Source organism: Galeopterus variegatus, unplaced genomic scaffold (genome assembly GCF_000696425.1).
Source record: "Galeopterus variegatus unplaced genomic scaffold, G_variegatus-3.0.2 Scaffold7215, whole genome shotgun sequence".
Taxonomy (NCBI): domain Eukaryota; kingdom Metazoa; phylum Chordata; class Mammalia; order Dermoptera; family Cynocephalidae; genus Galeopterus; species Galeopterus variegatus.
This window is the reverse complement of record NW_007733326.1, coordinates 69,437-93,600: the sequence shown is the minus strand read 5'-3', so window position 1 is coordinate 93,600 and position 24,164 is coordinate 69,437. Positions and strand designations below refer to the sequence as shown.

Here is a 24,164-nt window from a genome sequence, read left to right as displayed (position 1 = left end):
CAATCAAGGATTTGAACTTTTCTTTGACAGAGAGGATGGATGGGCAACAATAGTTGCTTTAAAAAAAAAAAAAAGAAAGAAACAGCAAATCATTGGGAGATCCTGTCCTCTCTAAAAAATGCTTCCTTGTTATGGCTTCTAAAGGTAGAGAAACCAAAGACTTTAGCAACTGAGTGAATGTAGACTTTTAGCAATCAAGACTACTTTGAGAGACTATCATTATTTCCCTCTAGTGTTTAACGTATGTGTGTATATGTATGTACTGCTTTCCAGGCGGAGCAGGCAGGTACCACTATGAACATCAGCGTTCCCCAGGTGCAGCTGATCAACCCAGAGAACCAAATTGTGGAGGCAAGTAGCAACCTCTGACAGTTGTCAACTGAAACCACTTTCTTTCCCATCTGTTTGCTTCCTTTCCTTCTTATTTCTAATTTGATGGTATTTCCCTCCCCCTCAGCCGGATGGGACCGTGAACTTGGACAGCGATGAGGGTGAAGAGCCTTCCCCTGAAGCATTGGTCCGCTATTTGTCAATGAGGAGGCACACAGTGGGTGTGGCTGACCCACGGTGAGTATCTGACCTCATCAATACCAGGGCAACGAATTCCCATCTGACCTTCAGTTCCTACTGTGGCACATTTTTCCTACTTCATTGTATCCCCTAGATGAGATCTACTTCAGTGGCCAAGACAAGTTTTCAGCCCATTCAGGGACTCTGGTAGATCAGACACAATTGACTAAAGAATTTCAAAGTGTCCCTAGTGGATGGTGGACTGTCATCTACCATCATGCTAATTAATCACAAAACTCTGGTGAACAGTATGATAACATCTTTGCTCACAAAGAGCGAGGTCTTCTGATTCCAAGTTACATAAAAGTACCCCTTAAAATTCATCTAAGTTTGACAATTTTTCGAGATGTTTTCCACATGTTCTAATGTAAGTCTCATCTAGGAATGATATATTTTATTTTATTATTTATTTATTTATTTATTATTTTTTTTCTCTAATGTAAGTCTCATCTAGGAATGATATATTTTATTTTATTATTTATTTATTTATTTATTTATTATTTTTTTTCTAAAGATGACCGGTAAGGGGATCTCAACCCTTGGCTTGGTGTTGTCAGCACCACGCTCAGCCAGTGAGCAAACCAGACATCCCTATATAGGATCCGAACCCGTGGCCTTGGTGTTATCAGCACCGCACTCTACCGAGTGAGCCACGGGCCGGCCTGGAATGATATATTTTATATATGTGGACAATTAAAAATTAAGTGAACAAGAATCTAAAAACATCAGTTTCCAAAAGTATTTTCCTATAACAGTCTTTCATGATATTCCTGGATACCCTCACACTGGGGAAACGAACTGAAGGCCAGCTCGCTCTGTTTTTGTTCTACAGTTGAAGTCTCTCAACATGAAAACAGTCTTACCTCTTTTCTGGGTATTTCGTTTGCTAAGTAGGGAAGAGAAGGTTGTGGCAAGAGTTCTCCTGAGAGTTCAACTAGGGGCAAAGCTGGTTTTCTTATAAATAGTTCTTTTCTCTGAGTGAATTTCCAAAAAAGACTCTCATGCCTGCTGATTTGTTGGCTTTGTGTTCCTTGTGTTTCGCCTATGCTCGAACAGGCAACACAGGAACATTCTGGCTCCACAGACTGTGTCAGCTGCAAAGGGGTGGAGCACTGAATGGCTCTGTTACTGGAAAGATCTCTTATTTTCTACTGCTGTAGCATGACATCCGTGTACATCCAGTACTTATGTTCCTATTAGCACTGACAAGAGTGACTGCATTCTTTCCCTGGTGAATCAGTTGCTACTTTAGGCAGCCATTGTTTTAGCGGAGGGCCCATGTTCTCCAGAAACTTGCTGTTCACCTCCAAGCTTTGAAAACCTGAACTGGACTGGTGCCAGTGTTTCCTCTTGGCTCAGAGCTGTTGGTTTTACATGAGTGGTCGATGAAGAATAGCAATCCTGAGTCCCAAATAGTAAGATGGCAGGGTCTCAAATTCTACACATTAGGCTTTTGTTTTACTTTGGAATCTTAGAGAGAAATACAAATTTTAGAGGAAAGTAAAAAAAAAAAAATAAAGTAAATTGTACTCAACATAGCAGTGCCATCATTTTTGGGATATGAGCACTTTGAAGCAAGAATATTGACCAAACTTCTCTGTCATCCTGTTTTCTATCAGCACGGAAGTTATGGAAGATCTGCAGAAGCTCCTACCTGGCTTTCCTGGTGTCAACCCTCAGGCTCCATTCCTGCAGGTGGCCCCTAATATGAACTACATGCACAACCTGTTGCCCATGCAAAATTTGCAGCCAACTGGGCAGCTTGAGTACAAGGTACCTGGATATGGGAGAGGGCTTGCCCCAAAAGAAACAAACTTGAGCTTCCTTTGAGAGACTTTGAGGGACCTTCCCCAGGGTTTAAGAGTTTCCTTATGGAAAAGGAAAGCAGCCTGGGTGAAAGGGAAGATTTCTCTAGTCTACATCATGAACAAAGGATCCCTTGAATTTCAGTAGATTAGAGTACTGCTGTTTTCTCTCCTACTTTCTCTCCCATCTCACCAATCTGTTCTTCACACTCTACTCCTGGCAGGAGCAGTCTCTGTTGCAGCCACCCACCTTACAGCTCCTGAATGGAATGGGCCCCCTTGGCCGGAGGGCATCAGATGGAGGAGCCAACATCCAATTGCATGCCCAGCAGCTGCTGAAGCGCCCACGGGGACCCTCCCCACTTGTCACCATGACACCAGTGAGTAGCAGCACAGAGCCCACCTTACTTTCTCAGAGGCTTTTAATAAAGAGATTGTGGGTGTAGCATTGGGAACCCAGAACCAACCTAAATGTCTCAATTTCTTCTTTCTCCAAACTTAAAATGCTCAATGTATTCCCATTTTCTTCAGGCTAGTAGACTTTTCCAGACTATTTTTGGCTAACTTACTTAACCACATAATTTCTACACTGAATACTGCTCCTGGAGAGCCTCTTCCTCAGAGGGTCACTTACAGGCACTCTAATTAAGTACAGCTGCATTCCTGCCAACTCTGAGGCAAGTAGCAGTAGCCTGACTCAGAGCCTTCACATGGATAACTTTTCCCTGCCAGAAGGCAGTTGAATTGAACATTGTTCTCTGGAATTAATTGCCTTTCAGACTGATTTTCAAAATTACCTTCTCACCAACTTTTTCTCCTTTAATCAACACCACCTCACATATTTGTTACAACGTGGATCACTTGATTATTTGGCTTTCACAAGCTCTAGCTTTGTCAGTTGGTATCTCTCAATCCCATCTTTTTCATACAATGGTCACATTCAAAGACTTTTTTCCTCCCCTGGGTTTTGTTTATTTCTGATTATTTTCCTGTTATAGGTCATTCATTCATTCATTCATTCATTCAATGTCAAAGTACCATAAGATTGGGTACTAACTGTATCGATAGCTTTGATGAAATATTTTAGGACCATGCTTCTCAAACTATCTGTAGTTGAGGACCTTTTTCCCCCCTTCAAAGATATTAAGTGTTGTATAATACAGTAAAAGTGAATCATTAAAGAAACTAAGTTTTAAAAATATACAAAATACAACGCTAATTTTTAAATTCAATTCAACAGACAAAACTACCCCATTAAATTTCTGTAAAAGTTTCTAAAAGCGAACTCTTAATTTCTGTATTTACCTTATTGTGGATTAGTAACAAAACAGTTTGTGGACTGGCATGAGTCCAGGGGCCATACTTTCAGTAACACTGTTGTCCGGAAAATGTTTAAATTCAATTCAACAGACAAAACTACCCCATTAAATTTCTGTAAAAGTTTCTAAAAGCGTACTCTTAATTTCTGTATTTACCTTATTGTGGATTAGTAACAAAACAGTTTGTGGACTGGCATGAGTCCAGGGGCCATACTTTCAGTAACACTGTTTTCCGGAAAATTAAAGAATTATATATCATAACCCTTGATATATAATAATGATGTATAAGAGCTTATAGTATGGGAAGACAAGATCAACATATGTGAAATATTTGGATGATAGTAAAAGACCTTATGTGATTAAGAGTAACATGGAGTATTAGGTGGCAGAGGGGTTCAGCAATGGGCAAGGTCAATACAGGTTATGAAGGAGGTGAGATGACTTACTCTGTTTACTGTAACTGGGTTTTTGTTTGTTTGTTTGTTTGTTTTTTCTTTTTGGTGGGGGGCAGGCGACTGGCCGGTACAGGAATCAAACTCTGCACTTTGGTGTTCAGCACCATGCCCTAACCAGCTGAGTTAACCAGCCAGCCCCACACTGTAACTGTTTTTGCCATGGTCACTAACACGTTTTTGTTGACAAGTCCAGTGGACATTGTTAATCTTTATCTTTTAGACATCCTTACTGTATTAGTCACCATTGACCATTTTTTTCCTTGAAACATTACTCTTTTTTTTTGCTTCTATCACACCACATTCTCTTTGTTTTCCTCTTGCCTTTCCTTTGCAGTCCTCTTTTCATGTTTCCTTTCTGCTTGTTTCTTGAAGTTGGTGAAACATGGTGTTTTATCTTAGGCCCTATTCCCATCTCACTTTCCATATTCTCTCTGATGAGCTTGTCTATTCCCATAATTTCAGTTACTCTCTGATTCTCCAGCCCAGAGTACTCTCTGAGTTCTGCACATCTTTATACATGTCTGCCTACTGGATAGGTTTAGTTGATTATCTCATAAGTACTCACTTTTAATTCAATATGCCCTAAAATGACCCCCTTGGATGACAGTGAATGTCCTGGTTATACAAGCTAGCAATGTGGGTTTTATCTTTAACTCTTCCCTCTCCCTTATTCCCTGTATCAAATCAGTTATCTAATGCCTGTGAATTAAATATCTTACTTCTCTCCATCACCAGTGCCCTTTATTTAACTCATGTCACTGTCATCTATTGCTTAGACTAACACAGTGGCCTCCTGACTAGCTTTCTTGCTTCCAGTCTTGTCTCCTGATCCTTGCCACCAGCCCTTTTCACACTGCTAGTTTACTCAAATATAAATCTTATAACATCATGCCCCTGCTTATGAAAGCCTTCAGTGATACGCCACTGCCCTTACTCAAAATAAACTTTTTAGTGTGGTGGTCGGGGCCACAGTGTTCCTCTCCTGCATCATCTACAGGTACTTGCTGCCTGATCCTATTTACTCCACCATTATAGAACTGAGGAAAGGATGTGGAAACTCTAGAAGCATTCAAACAATGGAATTATTCCAAAAGGTTTTTTGTTTTGTTTTGTAATTATCATCTGTGCTAGTCCATTTCTGTTGCTTATAACAGAATACCTGAAACAGGGTAATTTATAAGTAAATGAAATTTATTTCTTACAGTTTGGAGGCTGAGAAGTCCAAGGTCCAGAGAACACATCTGGTGAGGGCCTTCTTCTTGGTGGTGACTCTCTACAGGGTCCCATGGCACCCAGGGTGTCACATAGTGAGAATGGGCTGATCAAGAGAGCTAACCTTCTCACTTGCTCTTCTTTTAAAGCCATCATAACCATGCCCGTGACAACTGATTAAATCATCAACCCATTACTCCATGACTGCCTCAGTCCATTCACAAAGGCACAGTCCTTGGGATCCAATCACCTCTTAAAGGATCTGCCTTCTACCACCACATTGGAGGTTAAGTTCCAACATGGGGTTGGCGGGACGTTCAAACCACAGCATTATCCATTTTGAAAAATGCTCTTTTATAATAATTGAAGTATGGTTTTTTGCTCCAGTGCCCGAGGCATGGTGATTATGTGAACCACCAGGCTGTGAGGAGTGGTCAGGGATGCACAGCATCCGGTCCTCATGCAGATGAGAGTAGACCATGGTGACGCGTGCACTGTGGTGGTTCTTGTGTCACTTACATGTTTTGGTGGATAACAACTATTTGAAAGCATTGAATGCAACTATACAAGTATATGTTATGTACTAAAATGTACTTTTAAAAAAAGTTATTCTGCTTTCCTGGTGTTAAGACATCTTAACTCTGGAACTAACATTAATATGAAACAATAGGTCAAGTCCTAGCCATTACAGGTAAACAGTCTTTTACTATATTTTCAGGTTCTCAAATACCTACAGGTCTTCTCTTTTCTCTCAGCCTAGAAACCTGTGACCCATTTCCCTTCTTGTCTGACTAGCTCCTATGCCTCCTTCAGGTCTCAAGTTAAGTTTTACCTCCTCCAGGATGTTTTCCTTAATTCCCAAGTTCCCCCATTAGAGGACTTGGTCATGCTATTTTGTAACTGTTTACTTGTCTCTATCTTCCACTGGACTGTAAAATGAGGGCAAGGACCCTATCTGTAAATTCACATTTTACCTCGTAACATAGTAGGCATTCAGCTGTTTGTTGGATGAATAAATGAATGCATGAAATTGAATAAGAGGAAGAAATCCAAATTAATATTACCTAAGCAAGGTAAAAATGGAAAAGTAGGTGTATTAAAGTTCATTATAACCTAGGGGTCCTAGAAAAGTTTTGTAAATAAGAGAGTTAACAGAAAGTGCTGTCCCAAGTCCAGAATAAGAGACATTATAGAATAAGCTGCCACCTTGAACTTTTCCTTCCTGTCTCTCTGCAGGCAGTGCCAGCAGTTACCCCTGTGGACGAGGAGAGCTCAGATGGGGAGCCAGATCAGGAAGCTGTGCAGAGGTAATGTGACATCTGGCAGTGCTTGCAGAACGTCCTTGGGCAGGCTCCCCCTGCAACCAACGAAAGGTCACTTCTGCCCAAGGAGGTGGTACAGTGCAGCTTCAACATTTGTGTGGTCTCTTTGCTCAAGCCAGATGGCATGTTTCTCCCCACGTGGAAGTAACAGAAGACTACCCAGAAAATTTCATTTCTGTAAGCGCCATTGGAAGTCCCCTAAGTGACAGCAATAACCATAAGAACTTTTTCTCTCCTCCCTCCTTCCTTCCTTACCCCTTGCCTTCATATTGCAACTTTAATAGTATTCACAAGGCACAAAGCCTGCTCCTACCTGCCAAGAACTGTTTACTGAAAAGGAATTGGAGATTTGGGATGACAGTGATCCTAGCTAGTCTGGCCATGGACCTCTGGCGTGGACTCTTCCTTTCCAGGAGAATGAATACCTCTCGTACTGTTTGCCGTGTGCTTCCTCCACTCCCTTGTACCAACAAAGAGATATTGAAAAAAAGAATATGGGATTCGGGCCAGGGACAGATGCAGATATCCATTGTTTGCAGAACCTGTTGAGAGATGCCTAATTCACAGAGAATGGCAGTGACCATCAGGCATGCTGTACTGTATTAGCCCCGGTCCTCAGCTCCACGCATGCCCCCTTGTGGGAGTTGTCTTTCTCATTTTCTGGGGAGGGGGTTTCACCAGAAGCCAGCATGTATTTTCCCAGAAATACAGGTGTTCTTCAAGATTATATGTTTTTCCCTCGAGGGAAGTTGAAATAAAATGGTTTTCATGGGCTCTTGGGGAAACTTTGGATGTCTTTCTCAAATGGATATTAAACCATTAATGGCTTATTCTTGGCAAGTTTACATACCACTAATTACTCCACAGTCTGTTAACTGATTTTAGCTTAAATGGGCAAGGTAGTTAATGAGACAGACCATTTTTTAAGAACCCGACAGTTGCTGGCCAGTACTTCCTTTCTTACCCCTAGTAGCTCTGTATGATAGCTGCTTTTTGAAAAGAAGCCATTCCTGTATGGAAAGAAAACTGTGGCAAACAGGGATATTTGCAGGTAGTGCAGCTCCTTCTACAGCTTAGCCAATAAAATGAAAATTTTTCTCTTGATGCTGCTGCTTCCTAGTTAGCTGATAACATGGTATATAAGGTTGCATATGGGCCCTACTGGTATCATGAAGAAATGAGAAATTAGGAAATTTACTGCCTTCCTACCTTAAAAGAGAAAGCAAATGTTTTATGTTATCTTCTTTGTCTTAGCATTTAATTCCTCCAGCTCTATCTTCTTTCTTCTTTAGATCAACATTTAAAAGGTACAGTCAGTTTTGATATAATGAAAAGAAATCATTATATCACCTTCCTTGATTCATGCCCAAGAAGAGCAGCAGTGTTGGAGGAAGTCATCACCAGATGCAGGGTGACTGATCTCTTACTGATGGTATTGACTAAGTGGAGGGTCTGAAAGATCTTCAGAATAGAAGTCATCCACTTAAGAGAAGGCTTCAGCTTTTGAAACTCTTCTGTTTTTCTGTCTTGCTTTGCCTTTTTTCCCTAAAAACATTTCTAAACATTTCATGTGGTTTTATTTCTTCATTCTCTACAGAATGTTGGTTCCCTGGGGACAATACCAGTTTTTCTTTTCTGATGATTGGGTTACAGTCATGGGGCCTGAAGGAAGAGGTGGTTTTGGAACTCACCCATCTGCAAATGGAAGGATCTATTTTCTGGGACTTGTAGTGAGGACAGATTCAAAACCTGAGGCCTGTGAGATCAAGAGGCATATACGGAGTCCTTCTGAATATCTCCGTTTGCTCATCTCTAGGAATAGTCTTTAGGGCTTATTTCCTCTGACTTGTATTTTGGAAATTTGGAGGGAAAAGAGGAATAAAATTAACATGTAGAAAATAAATTCTTCTGTTGAATGTAATGCAGTAGGAAAATTGATACTCTTATCCTTGTGAGCTAGATCTGCTTTCTCTCTTCTCTTCAATGGCTACTCTTAGGTTCAAAATTCAGCCACTTCTATGTTATGCCAACTTGTTGGCAAGTTAGATGTGTTTCACTTTCATCCAATCAAGGATCTGTTTGCTATAGAGCACTTTTTGAGCTCTGGCACTATTTCACTGAGTACTTTGGATTAACTTCTAATGCTTCTTGCAGAGGGATATTCCTGTCTGTCTTTTTTACTATGAAATGTGCTCCTGCTTGTTGCAGGTACTTGGCAAATAGGTCCAAAAGACATACACTGGCAATGACCAACCCTACAGCTGAGATCCCACCGGACCTACAACGGCAGCTAGGACAGCAGTCTTTCCGTTCCCGGGTCTGGCCTCCTCACCTGGTACCTGATCAGCATCGGTGAGTAGCCACATGAGCTGTCTGAGCTCCTTGAGGCTCATCGGACAGGCACCCTTCAGACTAGTCTCACAGTGATGGTGACTAGCATCAAAGCTTTGAATAGGAGCCAGCTGTCATCCTGAACTCATCTTCTCAGCTCCTCGCACTAGGCAATGCACAAGGAAAAGGTTTGCTCCTGGGCCCTGAAGCGATACAAGATTCTTCTTTCCCATTACCTTGCAGACGTGTTTATTGTCTACAGTTGATTGCCATCATTCTAAATGTTGACTCATAGATGAAATTGAACTTGAGAACTGCAAGGAAGTGAAGCTCTCAGAAGGCCAACTGGAAATAGGAGGATTTGTAGCAATATCAATAGACATTTTCTTTACTAATTCATCATCTTCAGAAGAATGAGCATATCATGTCATGTAACCATTGGACAATGAGCTTGGATGTGGAAGAAGATACATTCCCTTGTGAGTGGTAGAACTGAGATGCTGCATCCTCTTGAGTGATGTGCTTGAGAAGTCATTCTTTGAATATTCTGAGGGCGAAATCTTTTGCTAGGTCTCTGTTATATTTATAATTCATTTTCTTGAAAAAATAAGTTTAACCTTTCTGACCAAGAAAACTTCATTGAGTCCAATTAAGCCTGGAAGCAGGGGGAATGACTCTTTGCTAGATTAGGAAGATCTTCTGTGAATATCTTGATGATTAAAATCTTAGCTATGTCCATACTGAAGCTATCCCCAAGTTCATGTGCCACATTTTCAAAGCCACCACCTATTGTCAGAGTTTATTTTATTTCAGTCTTTTTGGGAGCACAGTGAAAAGCAGTCTTACTTGAGAAGGTTGAAAAAGAGTCAGATTCCAAGGAAATTAGGTTTATATGTGTTGTTACGAAATCCTGCAACCAGTTCACACTGGCAAGCTTGATGTGATGTTTTTATTGTGGCTAGTTACCCACTGGGCATTAATGTAATCAGCAGAGGCAGGTGAACTCTGAGCAGACTGAGAAATAATGAGTGCCACGTTGGAACTCTGAAAGAAGATAAACTTTTATAAATGACTGTGAATGACTTAGTAAAAATGGTCTATTAGGAGTAGCAAGAATGAAGATTCTCAAATAAACTGGACGCACCTGTTTATCAATCTACTCAGAGCCTGAGCTTCTGAAAAAGTCATGAAATACCTGGACCTGGGATTATTGCTCTAATGGGAGAGAATGGATTTTGTGCAGAAAGAATGTCTTGTCTGCTTGAAGAACACAGTTTTCTGAGTGAATCAGAAATGCGTGCATTATCAGAAAATACTGAAAGTGTAGGAGTCAAATTTTAGGAGAGAATGCTTTACTTGAAAAACCTGAAGTGGAAATAGAAATGAGAAGTTTTGAGGAAATGGTCCTGAAAGCAGCTTTGATGATCTCTGTTTCTGGATTATGTCCCCCCAAATCATTTATCTTTTGTGTTACTGAAACAAATATATGTTTGTGCTCATTTCATTAACTCACTACCATGTCAAGCTCAGGTAGAGTCTGAAATAGAAGTCATCATTAGGAAAGAGAGGGTCAAGGGCTTTCACCTGCTGCTAGAACTCTCTTGACACCTCTGCTGTTACTGAAACAAATATATGTTTGTGCTCATTTCATTAACTCACTACCATGTCAAGCTCAGAGTCTGAAATAGAAGTCATCATTAGGAAAGAGAGGGTCAAGGGCTTTCACCTGCTGCTAGAACTCTCTTGACACCTCTGCACAGTCATCAGATTTCTCCTAGTCTCCCCTCTTGTCCTCCTCCCACCCCTCACCACCTGCATTGTATTTGAACTTGCTTGTTAACCTTCCTTAGCTATGGGTCTGCTTCAGCCCAAAATGAGTAATTGGCAAGGGTGGCACATCATTTCGCCCATAGTCAAGTGTAATGTCATCTTTGCCCTGGACACGAATTCCTGATCCTTTCCATCATCTATTGGAATGCTGCCTGGGCAGCCTTTTATCTGTTTACCTCAACCTATAAACATCTCTTTCTGATTAGGTAACAAGTATAGGTGTTAGCTTCTAACCCCGATGCTGTCTTAGGCATTCCTTATCAAAAGCTTGTTCTTTCTTTTTGTAAGATATTGGCTGTGTTCTGATTGAGCAGTGGGGTCTTTGAGGTAATCCACATGATTCCTCTTTCATTAGTATGTTGGCCAGGTGCTGCTGCTCTGAGAAGTTAATTTTCACAGTAGGTAACCTTATTTGTGTTAAGCAGGTACATGCAGAATCCTGAGGCCCCCATTCCTTAAGAATGTGCTGTCTCCATCCCGGGATCAGAAGTCCCATTTTATCCCACCCCAACCTCCACCCTCCACTTTGTAGCACAGAACCTATGAGTTCCAGGTCAGACCTTTGACCACAAAGCTGACTGTGGTTTCCCTCTGGTCATACAGAGATTACTAGTCAGGGAAAACTTTAGGTCAAATTGTTGAATTTTAGATTTCTAAAGGCACTAGATAGAGACATGATTATAAAAACAAGAGCTTATGTTCAGCCTGGCCTGGAAGATATTGAGGAGCTTTTCTGTATGGCCTAGTATATTTATAAGAACTGGACGCATTTGACCCCAGGACCTCACCAAGCTTGGAAAGTAAGCCAACTGAAGGTAAGTAGAAATGAAGATGTGCACCTTCCCTGCAAAGGAAAGCAGGCTAGGGAAATGACCAGCCTCTGCAAATGGAAGTGGCGTAATATGCAGGGCTACACATGCAGCCAGCCGTCTCTGTGTCCATCTGGAATAGCAGTCCCTATGTAATTTGGTGAAAACCCCTGAGTCCTAGCCCCTAACCTTCTCTTCCCATGTATTCAGCTCTACCTACAAGGACTCCAACACCCTGCACCTCCCTACGGAGCGTTTCTCCCCTGTGCGCCGGTTCTCAGATGGGGCTGCAAGCATCCAGGCCTTCAAAGCTCACCTGGAAAAAATGGGCAACAACAGCAGCATCAAACAGTTGCAGCAGGTAATGGAAGAGACAGCAGGCATCTGTGGAGAAGCATGGGTAACACAGGCCAGTACTGCAGGAGGACTGGGGCAGTAAACTTGCTACCCACTTTGTGTTGGCAGCCTGCAGTTTTATAGGTTACAGAAGTGTAGCTTTCTAATGCTCTTTCCTTCTTGTTATGTACAGCTCTCCCCAGGATCAAACTTGCTTCCCTTATGAAGGGACTAAATTTTTCTCCTGTACTTGTAGTTCACTGGAAAGGAATTTGGGGGCTTGGGTTTCAGTGGGAAGCAGCCCCGGCATTCCTTTCGTGATTTAGGGTGCTGGGTCTTGTTGGATCCTGCTCTACATTGTTACCACCTGGCCTACTCTCCAGTTGGTACGGAATGGTGCTCCCAGAGGAAGGAAACATACTTGTACTTCGGGCTTTTATAAGAGCCAATTTCCTTTCTGCCTGTCTGATGATCAAGCTTCAAGTGGCATGTGCTTCGTGTACACGTTTCACACTGGACACTTTCCCTCATACACAGGCCATCCTTGGTGTTTTCTGTTCGTTTATACAGAACAGACTGTGGATACATTTAGTACACAGAGACCTATATAATGGGTTAACTGCTCATCAAGGACACTGTTCTTCTTGTGGCTCGCTCTGCCCATGAGACCTTGGGGCAGATCTGCATCTGCTGAGATCACTGCATGGGTGGGCCTGGCTGCATCCCATCTGCATTAACTGCTTTCCCTTCAGGAGTGTGAGCAGCTGCAGAAGATGTACGGGGGGCAGATTGATGAAAGAACCCTGGAGAAGACCCAGCAGCAGCATATGTTGTACCAGCAGGAGCAGCACCATCAAATTCTCCAGCAACAAATTCAAGTAGGCCTTCACTCTTTGCTTTCTCCAACTTGTTTGGAGTTTGTCTTCAGGCTGATTTGCCTATGCATTTTGGAAGAGATCACTCAGGGCAAAGTGCAGTTATGTTTATAGTTGACATTCTTGAGCTAAGGTAATCAGACCTTTAATGAACAACAGAAGCATAAATCTGAGTCACAGATAGTTCTCTGTTTCTTCCATTTCCGAGAATAGCTCTGGTTAGTTTTCAAGCTCATGGTTATGTTTTTCCTTTCCCCATGTATATTTTAGGACTCTATTTGTCCTCCTCAGCCTTCTCCACCTCTTCAGGCTGCATGTGAAAATCAGCCAGCCCTCCTCACCCACCAGCTCCAGAGGTAAGGAATCTTCTTACGTTATGCTTAAGCCATCGTCTCTGTAGCCTGGTGTCCTTGGCCAGACTCATATGAGAGATGCTGACTGACTTTAGCATTCATCTTGAAAGAATCTATTTGAAAAGCAGAGAAACCAATTTAAATTTTAGGTGCCTTCCTAAAGTCTTGACTTCCCTGTTCCACTTCATTTTCTTAGCCTCATGAACAAAGTAATCTGATATCTAATAACAGGAGGCCAGACACACACCCACAGTGACCTTTGCCTCTGTGGCTGGGAAGTCTGATCCAACAAGACGTGGATGGGTTTAGGTAGACTGTGGTGGACGCCTTACGTATGTTTTTTGGCATGGAAACTTATCAGAACTAAAACAATCATTTCTACTTGTGTGTATTGTGTAGCTGAATCTTAGCTCAAGATTGTACTGTTAACTCAGGAAGTTTCTTTATCTCTTTTGTTGGTTTTAAGGTTAAGGATTCAGCCTTCAAGCCCACCCCCCAACCATCCCAACAACCATCTCTTCAGGCAACCCAGTAACAGTCCTCCCCCCATGAACAGTGCCATGATCCAGTCTCACGGTGAGTGGAGAGGTTGACACTGAACCATTATGTGCCACATGGAAAAAATGACCATCTTAGTCTTGAGCGCCATGATGAACCATTTGAAAGGCAGAATAACATAGTATTTAGGGGTGTGAGCTCTGGAGCCAGACTGTCTTGGTTTGAATCGTGGTTCCACCAATTTCTTAGCTGTGAAACTTTAGGTAAGTTCTTAACTTCTGTGTACCTCAGGTTCCTCAAATGTAAAATGAGGATAATAATAGTATTTAATGAATAAATACATGTAATGCACTTGGAACAGTTTCTGGCACAAAATAGTTCTCAATAAAGGTTAACTATTATAAATATTTTTGATAAAAACTTTTCCAACCCTACCAAATAAAAACCTGCTACCAGAACCTTCCTTATTGTCATGCCTCCATCTGGTTATCTACCGTGCTTGTGGGACCCTCTCTTGTGGGTATTTAGATGAAGGTGAAGATGAATATATCCTGATTGCTACGGTCCCTTGGCAGTCTCCCTAGGCATTCTTGAGAAGAGTCTGAATTGGCCGCAAACCATTCCTACTCAAAGTGGAGTCCCCTACCCAACAACATTGGCAGGAAAAGTAGAATCTCGGGTCCCATCCCAGGCCTTCTGAATCGGAATCTGCATCTTAACTTGGTCCCCAGGGCATTTGTATACACATTAAAGTTTGAGAAGTACAGACTAGATCCAAGCTACTGAAAGTATAATCCATGGCCCAGCTTTTAAGGGATCTTATCAGAAACACAAATTCTTGGGGACCTACCCCGACCTACTAAATCAGAATTCTGTAGGTAGAGCCCGGGAATCTGGTGTTTAACAAGTTCTCTAGACTTGTCTAGTGCACGCTGAAGTTTGAGAAGCACTGCTCTGGATGGTGTCTGGTTCGAGTGTCCTCAGGTTCCCATTACTTCCAGCTGGCAGGTAACCTGGGCACTCGGTCACTCTGATGTTCCTTTCTCTCCAGGTGCTGCATCTCCTTCCCAGTTTCAAGGTTTACCCTCTTGCAGTGCAATCTTCCAGCAGCAGCCTGAGAACTGTTCCTCTCCTCCCAGTGTGGCACTAACCTGCTTGGGCATGCCACAGCCTCCCCAGTCACAGCAAGTGACCATCCAAGTACAAGAGCCTGTTGACATGCTCAACAACATGCCAGGGGCAGCTGCAGGCTCCACCGGGCGGGGCATCTCCCTCAGCCCCAGTGCCAGTCAGATTCAGATGCAGCATCGTACTAACCTGATGACCACCTTCAGCTATGGGCACCGACCCTTGTCCAAGCAGCTGAGTGCTGACAGTGCAGAGGCCCACAGGTAAGGCTCCCTACCATCACCTAGCCCATCCTTCCAAGTGGTTCAGGTGGGAGGAAACCCCTGAGCAGAGTGAGAGAGCAGGAGGGGAGGAGAATGGGTCTGACTAGGCTGCGCTCTTGTTTTGCCCTTTCTAAAATCAGGGCAGTGGGTTTAGGATGAACTTATAACCTATTTATTGACCCAGGATTAGAATGCTAAGGAGACAGAGGAGGAAAATGGCAAAGCTACCTTATGATTTGCTTGCAAAGAAGGAAACGGCCTTTTAGAGGAGTGTGTAAAAATGCCAGTTCCTCTTGTCTATTCTTTTAGGAGTCTTTCCCTCTCTGTCACTCTTCTAAGAGCTTGGTGCCTCTTAATAGCTCAAATGATCTTTTGAGATAGGCCAAGTTGCTGTGTTCAAAGCAGAGCTAGATCTATTACACATACAGTGCCCTACGTCCCTTGGAAGTTATTGGATAAGTGAATAGGGGATAAACAGAGATGATGTGCACATCCCTCTCTTACCCAGTCTCTGTACCATTGGGTGCTCCCTACTGAGGAAGAGTAGTACTTGTTACATGGATGCCTGGTACTCACTCCCTTTTGTGTCTGCAGCTTGAACGTGAATCGCTTCTCCCCTGCTAACTACGACCAGGCGCATTTACACCCCCATCTGTTTTCGGACCAGTCCCGGGGTTCCCCCAGCAGCTACAGCCCTTCAACAGGAGTGGGGTTCCCTCCAACCCAAGCCCTGAAAGTCCCTCCACTTGACCAATTCCCCACCTTCCCTCCCAGTGCACATCAGCAGCCGCCACACTATACCACATCGGCACTACAGCAGGCCCTGCTGTCCCCCACGCCGCCAGACTATACAAGGCACCAGCAGGTACCCCACATCCTTCAAGGACTGCTCTCTCCCCGGCATTCGCTCACCGGCCACTCAGACATCCGGCTGCCCCCAGCAGAGTTTGCACAGCTCATTAAAAGGCAGCAGCAGCAACGACAGCAGCAGCAGCAGCAGCAAGAGTACCAAGAATTGTTCAGGCACATGAACCAAGGGGATACTGGCAGTCTGTCTCCCAGTCTTGGGGGACAGAGTATGACAGAGCGCCAGTCTTTATCTTATCAAAATGCTGACTCATATCACCACCACCACAGCAGCCCCCAGCATCTTCTCCAAATCAGGGCTCAAGAATGTATCTCACAGGTTTCCTCACCCACCCCGACCCACGGTTATGCTCATCAGCCGGCACCAATGCATCCGGAGAGCATGGAAGAGGACTGCTCATGTGAGGGGGCCAAGGACGGCTTCCCAGACACTAAGAGCTCCAGTACGTTGACCAAAGGTTGCCATGACAGCCCCCTGCTCTTGAGTGCCAGTGGACCTCGAGACCCTGAATCTTTACTAGGAACTGTGAGTCATGCCCAGGAATTGGGGATACATCCTTATGGACACCAGCCAACTGCTGCATTCAGTAGAAATAAGGTGCCCAGCCGAGGTAAGTCTCCCCAAAGTAAAAGTCCTGGGCCAGTCTGCCCTAATTCAATCGACTCAGTAATGTTACCTTTTTTCAGATAGTACTCTGTGTTCCTAAGAAAAAAAGAATTCCTGAGAAGACCTTCATGACCTTTTTGGGGGAGAAGCATGTAGGAAGTGGGTATTGCTGGGTAAGGGGTCTGTTTTCAAAAAGATAGAGACAATTGACAGTGCAGTCAATAAGATATATTATCATTTCCCCTATTCATACCATGGTTTCCTGGAATCCAGAAATTCTTGACAGTCATCAAAATAGCTAACTTTAACTTCTGCAATAGAAAAATCAGCCATACTAAGGAAATATGATTTAGGGTAAATAGTGTTAGACCTAGAGTCAAAACACCTTAATTCTGGTCTTACCTCTATCATGAATATGATAACCTTGTCTGATTCTTATTTTCCTCATCTGTGAAAAAGGAACCGGAGGAATAATAGTCCTTTGTAGAGTATTTGTGAAGATTAAAACATGTATATATATGTTTGCATTTATACATAATGTTTGCATGAGAAAGAGAGAGAGAAGCACTTGATAAATTGAAATGTATGATATAAAGGTATAACTATGAGGTGTTACTACTGTGGTCATTTCATTAATGAGCTGAGTACAGAATATTATAGAATCATAATGGATCCCTTGTCATTTCATTTAATATCACTTTATAATTAATGGGGACACTCATTTGTATTCTGAAGGAGATTAGGACTACCATCAATAAGTTATACTCAGAAAATGTAATTCATTAGCATCATAGCATTTAACCTAGATAACACCAGGAATGATATCCATCCCATCATTATAGATCTTGCAGTTTATCACTCTTTGGCACTCTGTTGCTATCCAAGGGAATAAAAATGAATTTATCCATAAACCATACAGCCCTGAAACTAAGCATATCTTCTGCTTCCCTCCCTGGAGCTACCTGCCTCTCCTGTCCTGTCCTTTAAAGTCAATACAGAAAACTCAGCTGCAGGGGGAATTAGATCCTGAAGCACAGAGCTGGATAGAAGACCTTGCTCTGAAAGCAATGTACGTGAAAAAGACTTGATGATCTCAGATCTTCCTCATCATGCACCAATAGGAGGGGAAATGTGATTTCAGAAAATGCTGGTTAAATCCTGAGCTTTTGAACAGATGGGTGTCATCTAGCTTAGAGGTGTACCCTAGCCAGATGCTTTGTGTTCTCCTGTGGCTGCTATGTTTTTAACCAAAAAAAAAAAAAAAAACAGGACCCAGGATGGTGGGAGCTTTCAGAACCAGGTCATATGTGGAATGGCTGACAAACCTGGGGTGGTTAGGGTTGGGAGGGAAAAACTAAGGAGAAACATTGTACCTGTCAGATGGAAGAAGGGATTAGATTTTTCTGAGTTCATATTATGGGGCAGAACCAAGATCAGGATAGAAGTTGCAGCAAATTTCAGCTCCCTATGGAAGACCTTTATGAGAGCTTTATGGAATAGGCTGCCTCAGCAGCTTGGGAGCTTCCTGTTGCTGGGAGCCTTCTACCAGAGGGGGGATGACGGTATCAGGGATGCGATGCCATGGGAAAAAATCCTGTGTGAGTGGAAGCTTCCAGCAGATTAGCATACTATAGTTGGCATAAAAAGGACAATAACTGACATTTCTAATGTGCTTTCCCTGTGCCAGACACCAAATGCTGTTCATATATAAATTTGTTTAATCCTCACAACAGCCCTATATGATAGTAACTCTTATTATCCCCATTTTACCAGTGAGACAATTGAGGCACAGAGATGAAAATCAGGAGCTAGCGAGTGGTGGCAGAACCTGAGAGTTGCTCAGTTCACTCCAGCAGATTCTTTTTTTTTTGACTGGTAAGGGGATCGCAACCCTCAGCACGGTGTGGTCTGTACCACGCTCAGCCAGTGAGTGCACCGGCCATCCCTATATAGGATCCGAACCCGCAGCCTTGGCGCTACCAGCGCTGCACTCTCCCATCAGCAGATTCTTTTTTTTTTGACTGGTAAGGGGATCGCAACCCTCAGCACGGTGTGGTCTGTACCACGCTCAGCCAGTGAGTGCACCGGCCATCCCTATATAGGATCCAAACCCGCGGCCTTGGCGCTACCAGCGCTGCACTCTCCCGAGTGAGCCATGGGGCCGGCCCCACTCCCGCAGATTCTTAACGAGCACGTCCTGGGTGTGCAAGGGGCCAAGGGAGGAGCCACGGCTGCGGCAGATGGTGCTTTCCTTCCACCCTCCCTCAACCCTGGGCTGCCCTCTATTCAGATACCTTCTGAAATGTTTTTCTTCAAAAACCATTTTCTCTAATTTCTCCTCACTGTCCCTCCTGTTGACTACTACATACAGAAAGGCTAGAGAGCTTATGTTCACCATCGGCCCCCAGTTGTGCAAGGAATCCTCCTTTGGCAGGTGTGCCCCTCTGTTTAGAATGTGGTGGTGCAGTGCTGTGGAAGCACCAGCGTGGGGAGAGATTTGTTTTAAGTCCAAGGGATAGGGTAGGTGTCTGGCAGTAAGTAGGGTTTGGGTCTTGATGGATGAGGAAGATTTTGTCATTTGGATTTCAGGGAGAGGCATGAGGAAAGAACAGTGGGTGAAAACGTGTCAGGGAGGTTTTAAGGGACAGCAAGCAGGTTTGGTTGCTTTGAAGTGTAGTGTAGGTGAAGGAATTAGTAGAAGCCAAGGGCAGAGCTTTTCTAAAATACACAGTCTTCTCCAGATCTGGCTGCAGTGTGCCACAAGAAAAGTGGCACACTGCTCAGTTCTCCTGGCGGTTTCAACTCAGTTCTTCGTCGTGTCAGTTGTTCTAAGTCTAAGCTTGTCACTTCAGGTCAATACTTTGCAGTTCTGGTCCTACCTCTTCCTCTAGCTGTACTTGCATCACTCTGCTCCTCCTGCTTCCTTCTCCCTACATTCTTGCATCCACCACCATCACTGCTATCACCCCCTACAAACTTCTCTTGTGGTTTCTAGAAGAGTAAGGCCATAGGTATATCCCTAAAGGTTTTGGTTCAAAACTACCCTGTCCTTTTAGCCTTATTATCAGTTTTGCTGGAGTCTTCCCCCCAGAGTCCCCTTTTTTCATTCATCTTTTCCTTGTGACCTTTGATACGAACTTTTCTAGAAGCGGTAGTCTTAGTCCCTGCCTTGCTGACATTGCATTGTAGAGATTAGTCTTCCTTCTTTCTGCCTGGTTTACTCTAAACTTTACTCTTTAATTTAGCCACAGAGTATTCCCTTTCTTGCTTGAATGCTGTTCCCCTACCTCTTTCTAGCATCTATTCCTATTTTGTGCCTTTGGGATCCACGTATACAATTATCTTTAATGAATAAAATTACATATTTATTATTATGTGAACTTAGAATCCAGTGTAGTGAAATAATGCAGTAGAGACACTAATGGCCTAGGGAAGCACAATGCTTCTTCTCAGCGCTTAAAAATCCCTTCAGGGATGTACGTCTGTGTGTTTAAAATGATTGCTTATCTTGAGGAGTCTCCATTGTTCTTACCTTAAACAACATGAGTTTACTCTGTGACCATGGGTCTATTGTATAACCTCTCTTAACGTTTCTTTATCTGTGTAATGAGGGGTGTTAAGCTAAATGCCCCTCTAAGAGAAGGAGCGTGGAATTAATGTGTAGTTAATGCTTGTGAGAGAAGCAGCATGGGATTAATGTTCCTTATAGAAGGAGCATGCAGCCTGCTCCATGTCTGGTACTCTCAACTCACTTACTCATTTATTTTTCACAACCACCCGAGGAAGTATATGTTAAGAGCCACTTTTACAGAGGAAGCTGAGGCGCCACAGTCTCTTCCTGCTTTAACCTGACCTCATTCTATTCTTTTCAAAACTTGAGAGCTTACATCTTTACCTTTACCAAAGAATCATCGGATAATTTGTTGTCACTTTTGCCAAGAAAGCAGTATAATGCTACCCCCACTACCCACAAGCAACTGGGGAGAGCTCACTCTTGTTTATCTTTTTGGACAGGGAGGAATGCCTGCTGTTTCCTTTAATGATCCCTGCATCTCAGTCCCAAAGCACCTCAACTGTATATTCCATGGTAGAGCAAATTCAACAAAATGTATCCAATGACTGTGTTGCCAAGACTATCCTGTAGTGCTGTGGGAATACAGAGGTAAAAAGATAAAGAACCTGCCCTCAAGGAGCTTCTGTCCTACTGGGGGAAGTAGGACAAGGTTAGAAGCAGCTTTAACAGGAAATGCTATGTAATGAGTGCTACAAGAGGTATGATTAAAAAGAGTAGAGCTAGTGCGATCTTTCTAAAATTTCTGAAGAGTAGATGAACAGTGATCATTGGTGTTAATCAAGGAAAGTTAGATGCCATCATATCAGTGTCCATGGTTACCTGTTTCCTTTAGGGAGGTCTGCCATCAGCCAGTGAGAGGTCAGGCACTGCCAGAGCACTGAGCAGGCTGCATGCCAGAGGTTGGTTTCAAATGTTTAGAAATTTCAGGGCTGTACATCCTCATGCTGTCTGTAGTCTCCATTTCTGCCACTATACAAGCAAAAATAAAGGCTGTTCCTTCTGCAGTGTTAAACACACTTGTTTTTTTGACTTTACAAATAAATTAGTACAATAGCATAGCCAGTTTACAAAGTGAGATTGTCCACTTGAACTCACAAAGGAAACCACATCCTCTTCTCTAAGCTCAGTCAGCTTCAGCATTATTACTTCAGACTTCATAGAGGGGTAAAATGCTGACAGACTGGGAGGGGATATCCCTCAGAGCCTTTAAGAGGAACACGCAAACATGACACTTCTCTCATTTTCTCTTAAAACCCAGTAAATGAGTAAGGACGAGTCAACATTGACAGATTCAAAAGAGTTGTGCAAGCTGCCCCAAAGTTCCCTGAGCAGGTGGGTGGTGCGCATTGTATCCGTTCGTGCATTTTTTCCCTTGTGTGATCAGATGATCATTCCACCTTCTGTACTCTCTCAGCTTTACTTTGGCACATACTGAAGCATAGGGCCCTTGGAAGGTGTCGTTCCCCATCACTTAGATATCCTTTGGTGAGCCTGACAGTTCCTCTGGCTGCTGAATTGGCATAAAGGATGCCAAAGATTTGAGCCCATATCTCATGTCCCTTGGTCAGTGGGTTAGTCTGCTTATACCTCTCAGCTGGTCAGCCAGTCTCATTTGTAGTGTCACAAAGGATTCCTATAATCAGGGTCAGCATTCTTACTAAAAATAATACTTTACTTGTATAGTCCTTTACAATTTATTAAAGACCCTTTCACATGTGTTATATTTTGGGGGGCCCCCAAACAACCTTCATTTTTCAGGTAAGGAGCCTGAGGGTAGGAGAGGCGGACTTGCCCATGCTCATACATTCTGTTAGTGATGGAGCTGGACCCCAACTTGATGTTTCCCATTTCCCTAGTCTTCTACTCTTTCCTTCTGCCTCCTTGTCCCCAGTCTATACCTTCCAAGCACATCTGCCCTGTGAAAGACACTAGCCCTTCCAAACCTTTGACCTATTGATTATACTGAAACTTGAGCAGAGTCCTGATTTGTTTCCCAGCTCCCATTAATACACATCTTTTTCATCTGGTTTTAAACTCCTAAATCAGAGGGTTCTTCTCTGGAAATTAAAGTTTCAGTAACTCATTTTTTTGTTCACATATGGGTAAATTGTCCCCATAATTCTGCAAGTAGGGTTCTGTGATAAAATCAGTTTCCTTTTTGTTTCTGTCAACTGTCTCAGTTTGCCTTTATCTACTCAAAAATAACATCTCTGAAGTGAGTATAAATACTACCAGTCTTTACTGAGCTTTTACAGTGTACCCAGCTCTATTAAGCACTCTACGTGTGGGTAGATCCTGTTCTGCAGATAAAGAAAGTGAGACCTAGGGAAGTTGGATAACTTGCCCAAGTTCCAACTCCTCCGGAAGTAGTGAAGCCAGGATTCAAGCCCAAGTCTCCCTGACCCCAGAGCTTGTGCCCAAGACCACTGTGCTCAACTCGGGCATGGCTGAGGGATGAGCCCGGGGCTGGGGAGTCAGGGAGGCACATCACATGATTGGTCAAGCACCTCCGGAAGTAGTGAAGCCAGGATTCAAGCCCAAGTCTCCCTGACCCCAGAGCTTGTGCCCCCGACCACTGTGCTCAACTCGGGCATGGCTGAGGGATGAGCCCGGGGCTGGGGAGTCAGGGAGGCACATCACATGATTGGTCAAGCGGTAGCTTCCTCTGTCTTGGTGGCACTTTTTCATGCCTGTTGGCATCAGAAGGCTGGGAAGAGAGCAGACAAGGAGGACAAGATCCACATGAACTTCCCAAAGACAGAGCCAAAAGGAAGGTGGGTGTTTGGGTTTGGAGAAACCCCATTCTCGGGGATAAAAACTCAAAAGTGGGGGAGGGTAGGATACTTAACAGACATGGAAAAGAAACAAACACTGAGGCCTCCAGAGGGGGTGGGAGGGCGCTAAATATCAAGAACCAGGACTGTATAGATTTTGTTAGCTGTGCCATTTCTTCGTGTTTGATAATGGTCTTTTAAAAACCTTTAACAGGAGAGTGCTCATGTTTGTCTTTGGGGGGAACAAGGAGGTACAACTGATGAGATTTGCATCCAACTCTATAAGCATGCTTAAAGGAAGAAAGAACTCCAAGGAATTGAGTGGATAGTGCTAGCTATCAAAGAAGAGACTATAGGCATTAGAAAACACTTTGAGATAGAAAGTACTCAGCAGCTATTTGTGCTGCTTCTTGGCAAGGCAGACAGAATCTGCAGTTCCTCCCTTGCACAGAGCCAGGGTCGCACCACTCATGCCAGTGGCTTTTGGTTGGCCCTGGGGCCAACGTGTGAGCTGTGCCCACAGAGAGGAATTGGGCCGAGTGGGTATGATGGGCTGGCCAATCCCACAGCCAAATGCTGGTGTAGGTTTTCTTTCATCTTCCTTTCTCTGCTGGCTTTTAGCTTTCGGTAGCAAAATAGTTGACTTCTGGCTGTTCCTTTGACATTTTTGCTCAGAGAACTTTCAAAAGATTTCTCACTTGCCTTCATCTTTGGTAGTTAGGAAGCTCCCTCCTGCTCTAATTTTTCTCCAGAGTGTCTTGCATTACTAGCAGTGTAATGCAGTGAAGTGAATTAGCTCTGCTCCCCTCCCATCCTAGGCCTGGGCCTCACCTTGATCGTTAGAGGAGGCCATTTGAATATAGAGGCCTGAAACCCTTTACCCAACACTCAAGCAGTACGTTTTACTTTCATTATTCAAATAGATATTGGAATGGCACACTTAGCATTAGAGCTGTTTCCTATTAAGAATTTTTATAACCTTAGTCTTGCCAGGGGTGAGTTCATCAGGAGATAAGCCCAGTAGTTGCCAAGAAGCTTTAACTCAAAAAACCAACCTACTACACAAAACATATGTTCGAGTCCCAGGAGGCTCTTAAAGACTGAAGAGAGAGTGCTACCAGGAGGATCCTATCAACTTAGGTGTGGCCCTGATATTCTTTTCGACTATTTTTTTTTTCCTTTTTGTCTTTTTTGGTGACCGGCAACGGATCGCAACCCTCAGTGTCGCGCCCGTAC

General features: G+C 43.4%; 1 protein-coding gene across 3 annotated transcripts in view; it reads left to right on the top strand.

The window, feature by feature from the left end:
* SIK3 (SIK family kinase 3) overlaps positions 1-24,164 on the top strand; it is a 31,339-nt gene that overhangs the window by 2,067 nt on the left and 5,108 nt on the right. For 2 of the 3 annotated variants that reach the window (XM_008591715.1, XM_008591716.1), the window contains 12 exons: positions 274-351; positions 458-567; positions 2,190-2,343; positions 2,600-2,755; positions 6,598-6,668; positions 8,892-9,035; positions 11,864-12,014; positions 12,742-12,867; positions 13,135-13,220; positions 13,684-13,793; positions 14,767-15,106; positions 15,701-16,584. In XM_008591715.1, coding sequence (XP_008589937.1) covers positions 274-351; positions 458-567; positions 2,190-2,343; positions 2,600-2,755; positions 6,598-6,668; positions 8,892-9,035; positions 11,864-12,014; positions 12,742-12,867; positions 13,135-13,220; positions 13,684-13,793; positions 14,767-15,106; positions 15,701-16,584 — 2,410 coding nt within the window. The remainder of the gene's footprint in view (positions 1-273; positions 352-457; positions 568-2,189; positions 2,344-2,599; positions 2,756-6,597; positions 6,669-8,891; positions 9,036-11,863; positions 12,015-12,741; positions 12,868-13,134; positions 13,221-13,683; positions 13,794-14,766; positions 15,107-15,700; positions 16,585-24,164) is intronic. The other variant, XM_008591717.1, reaches the window with a different exon arrangement.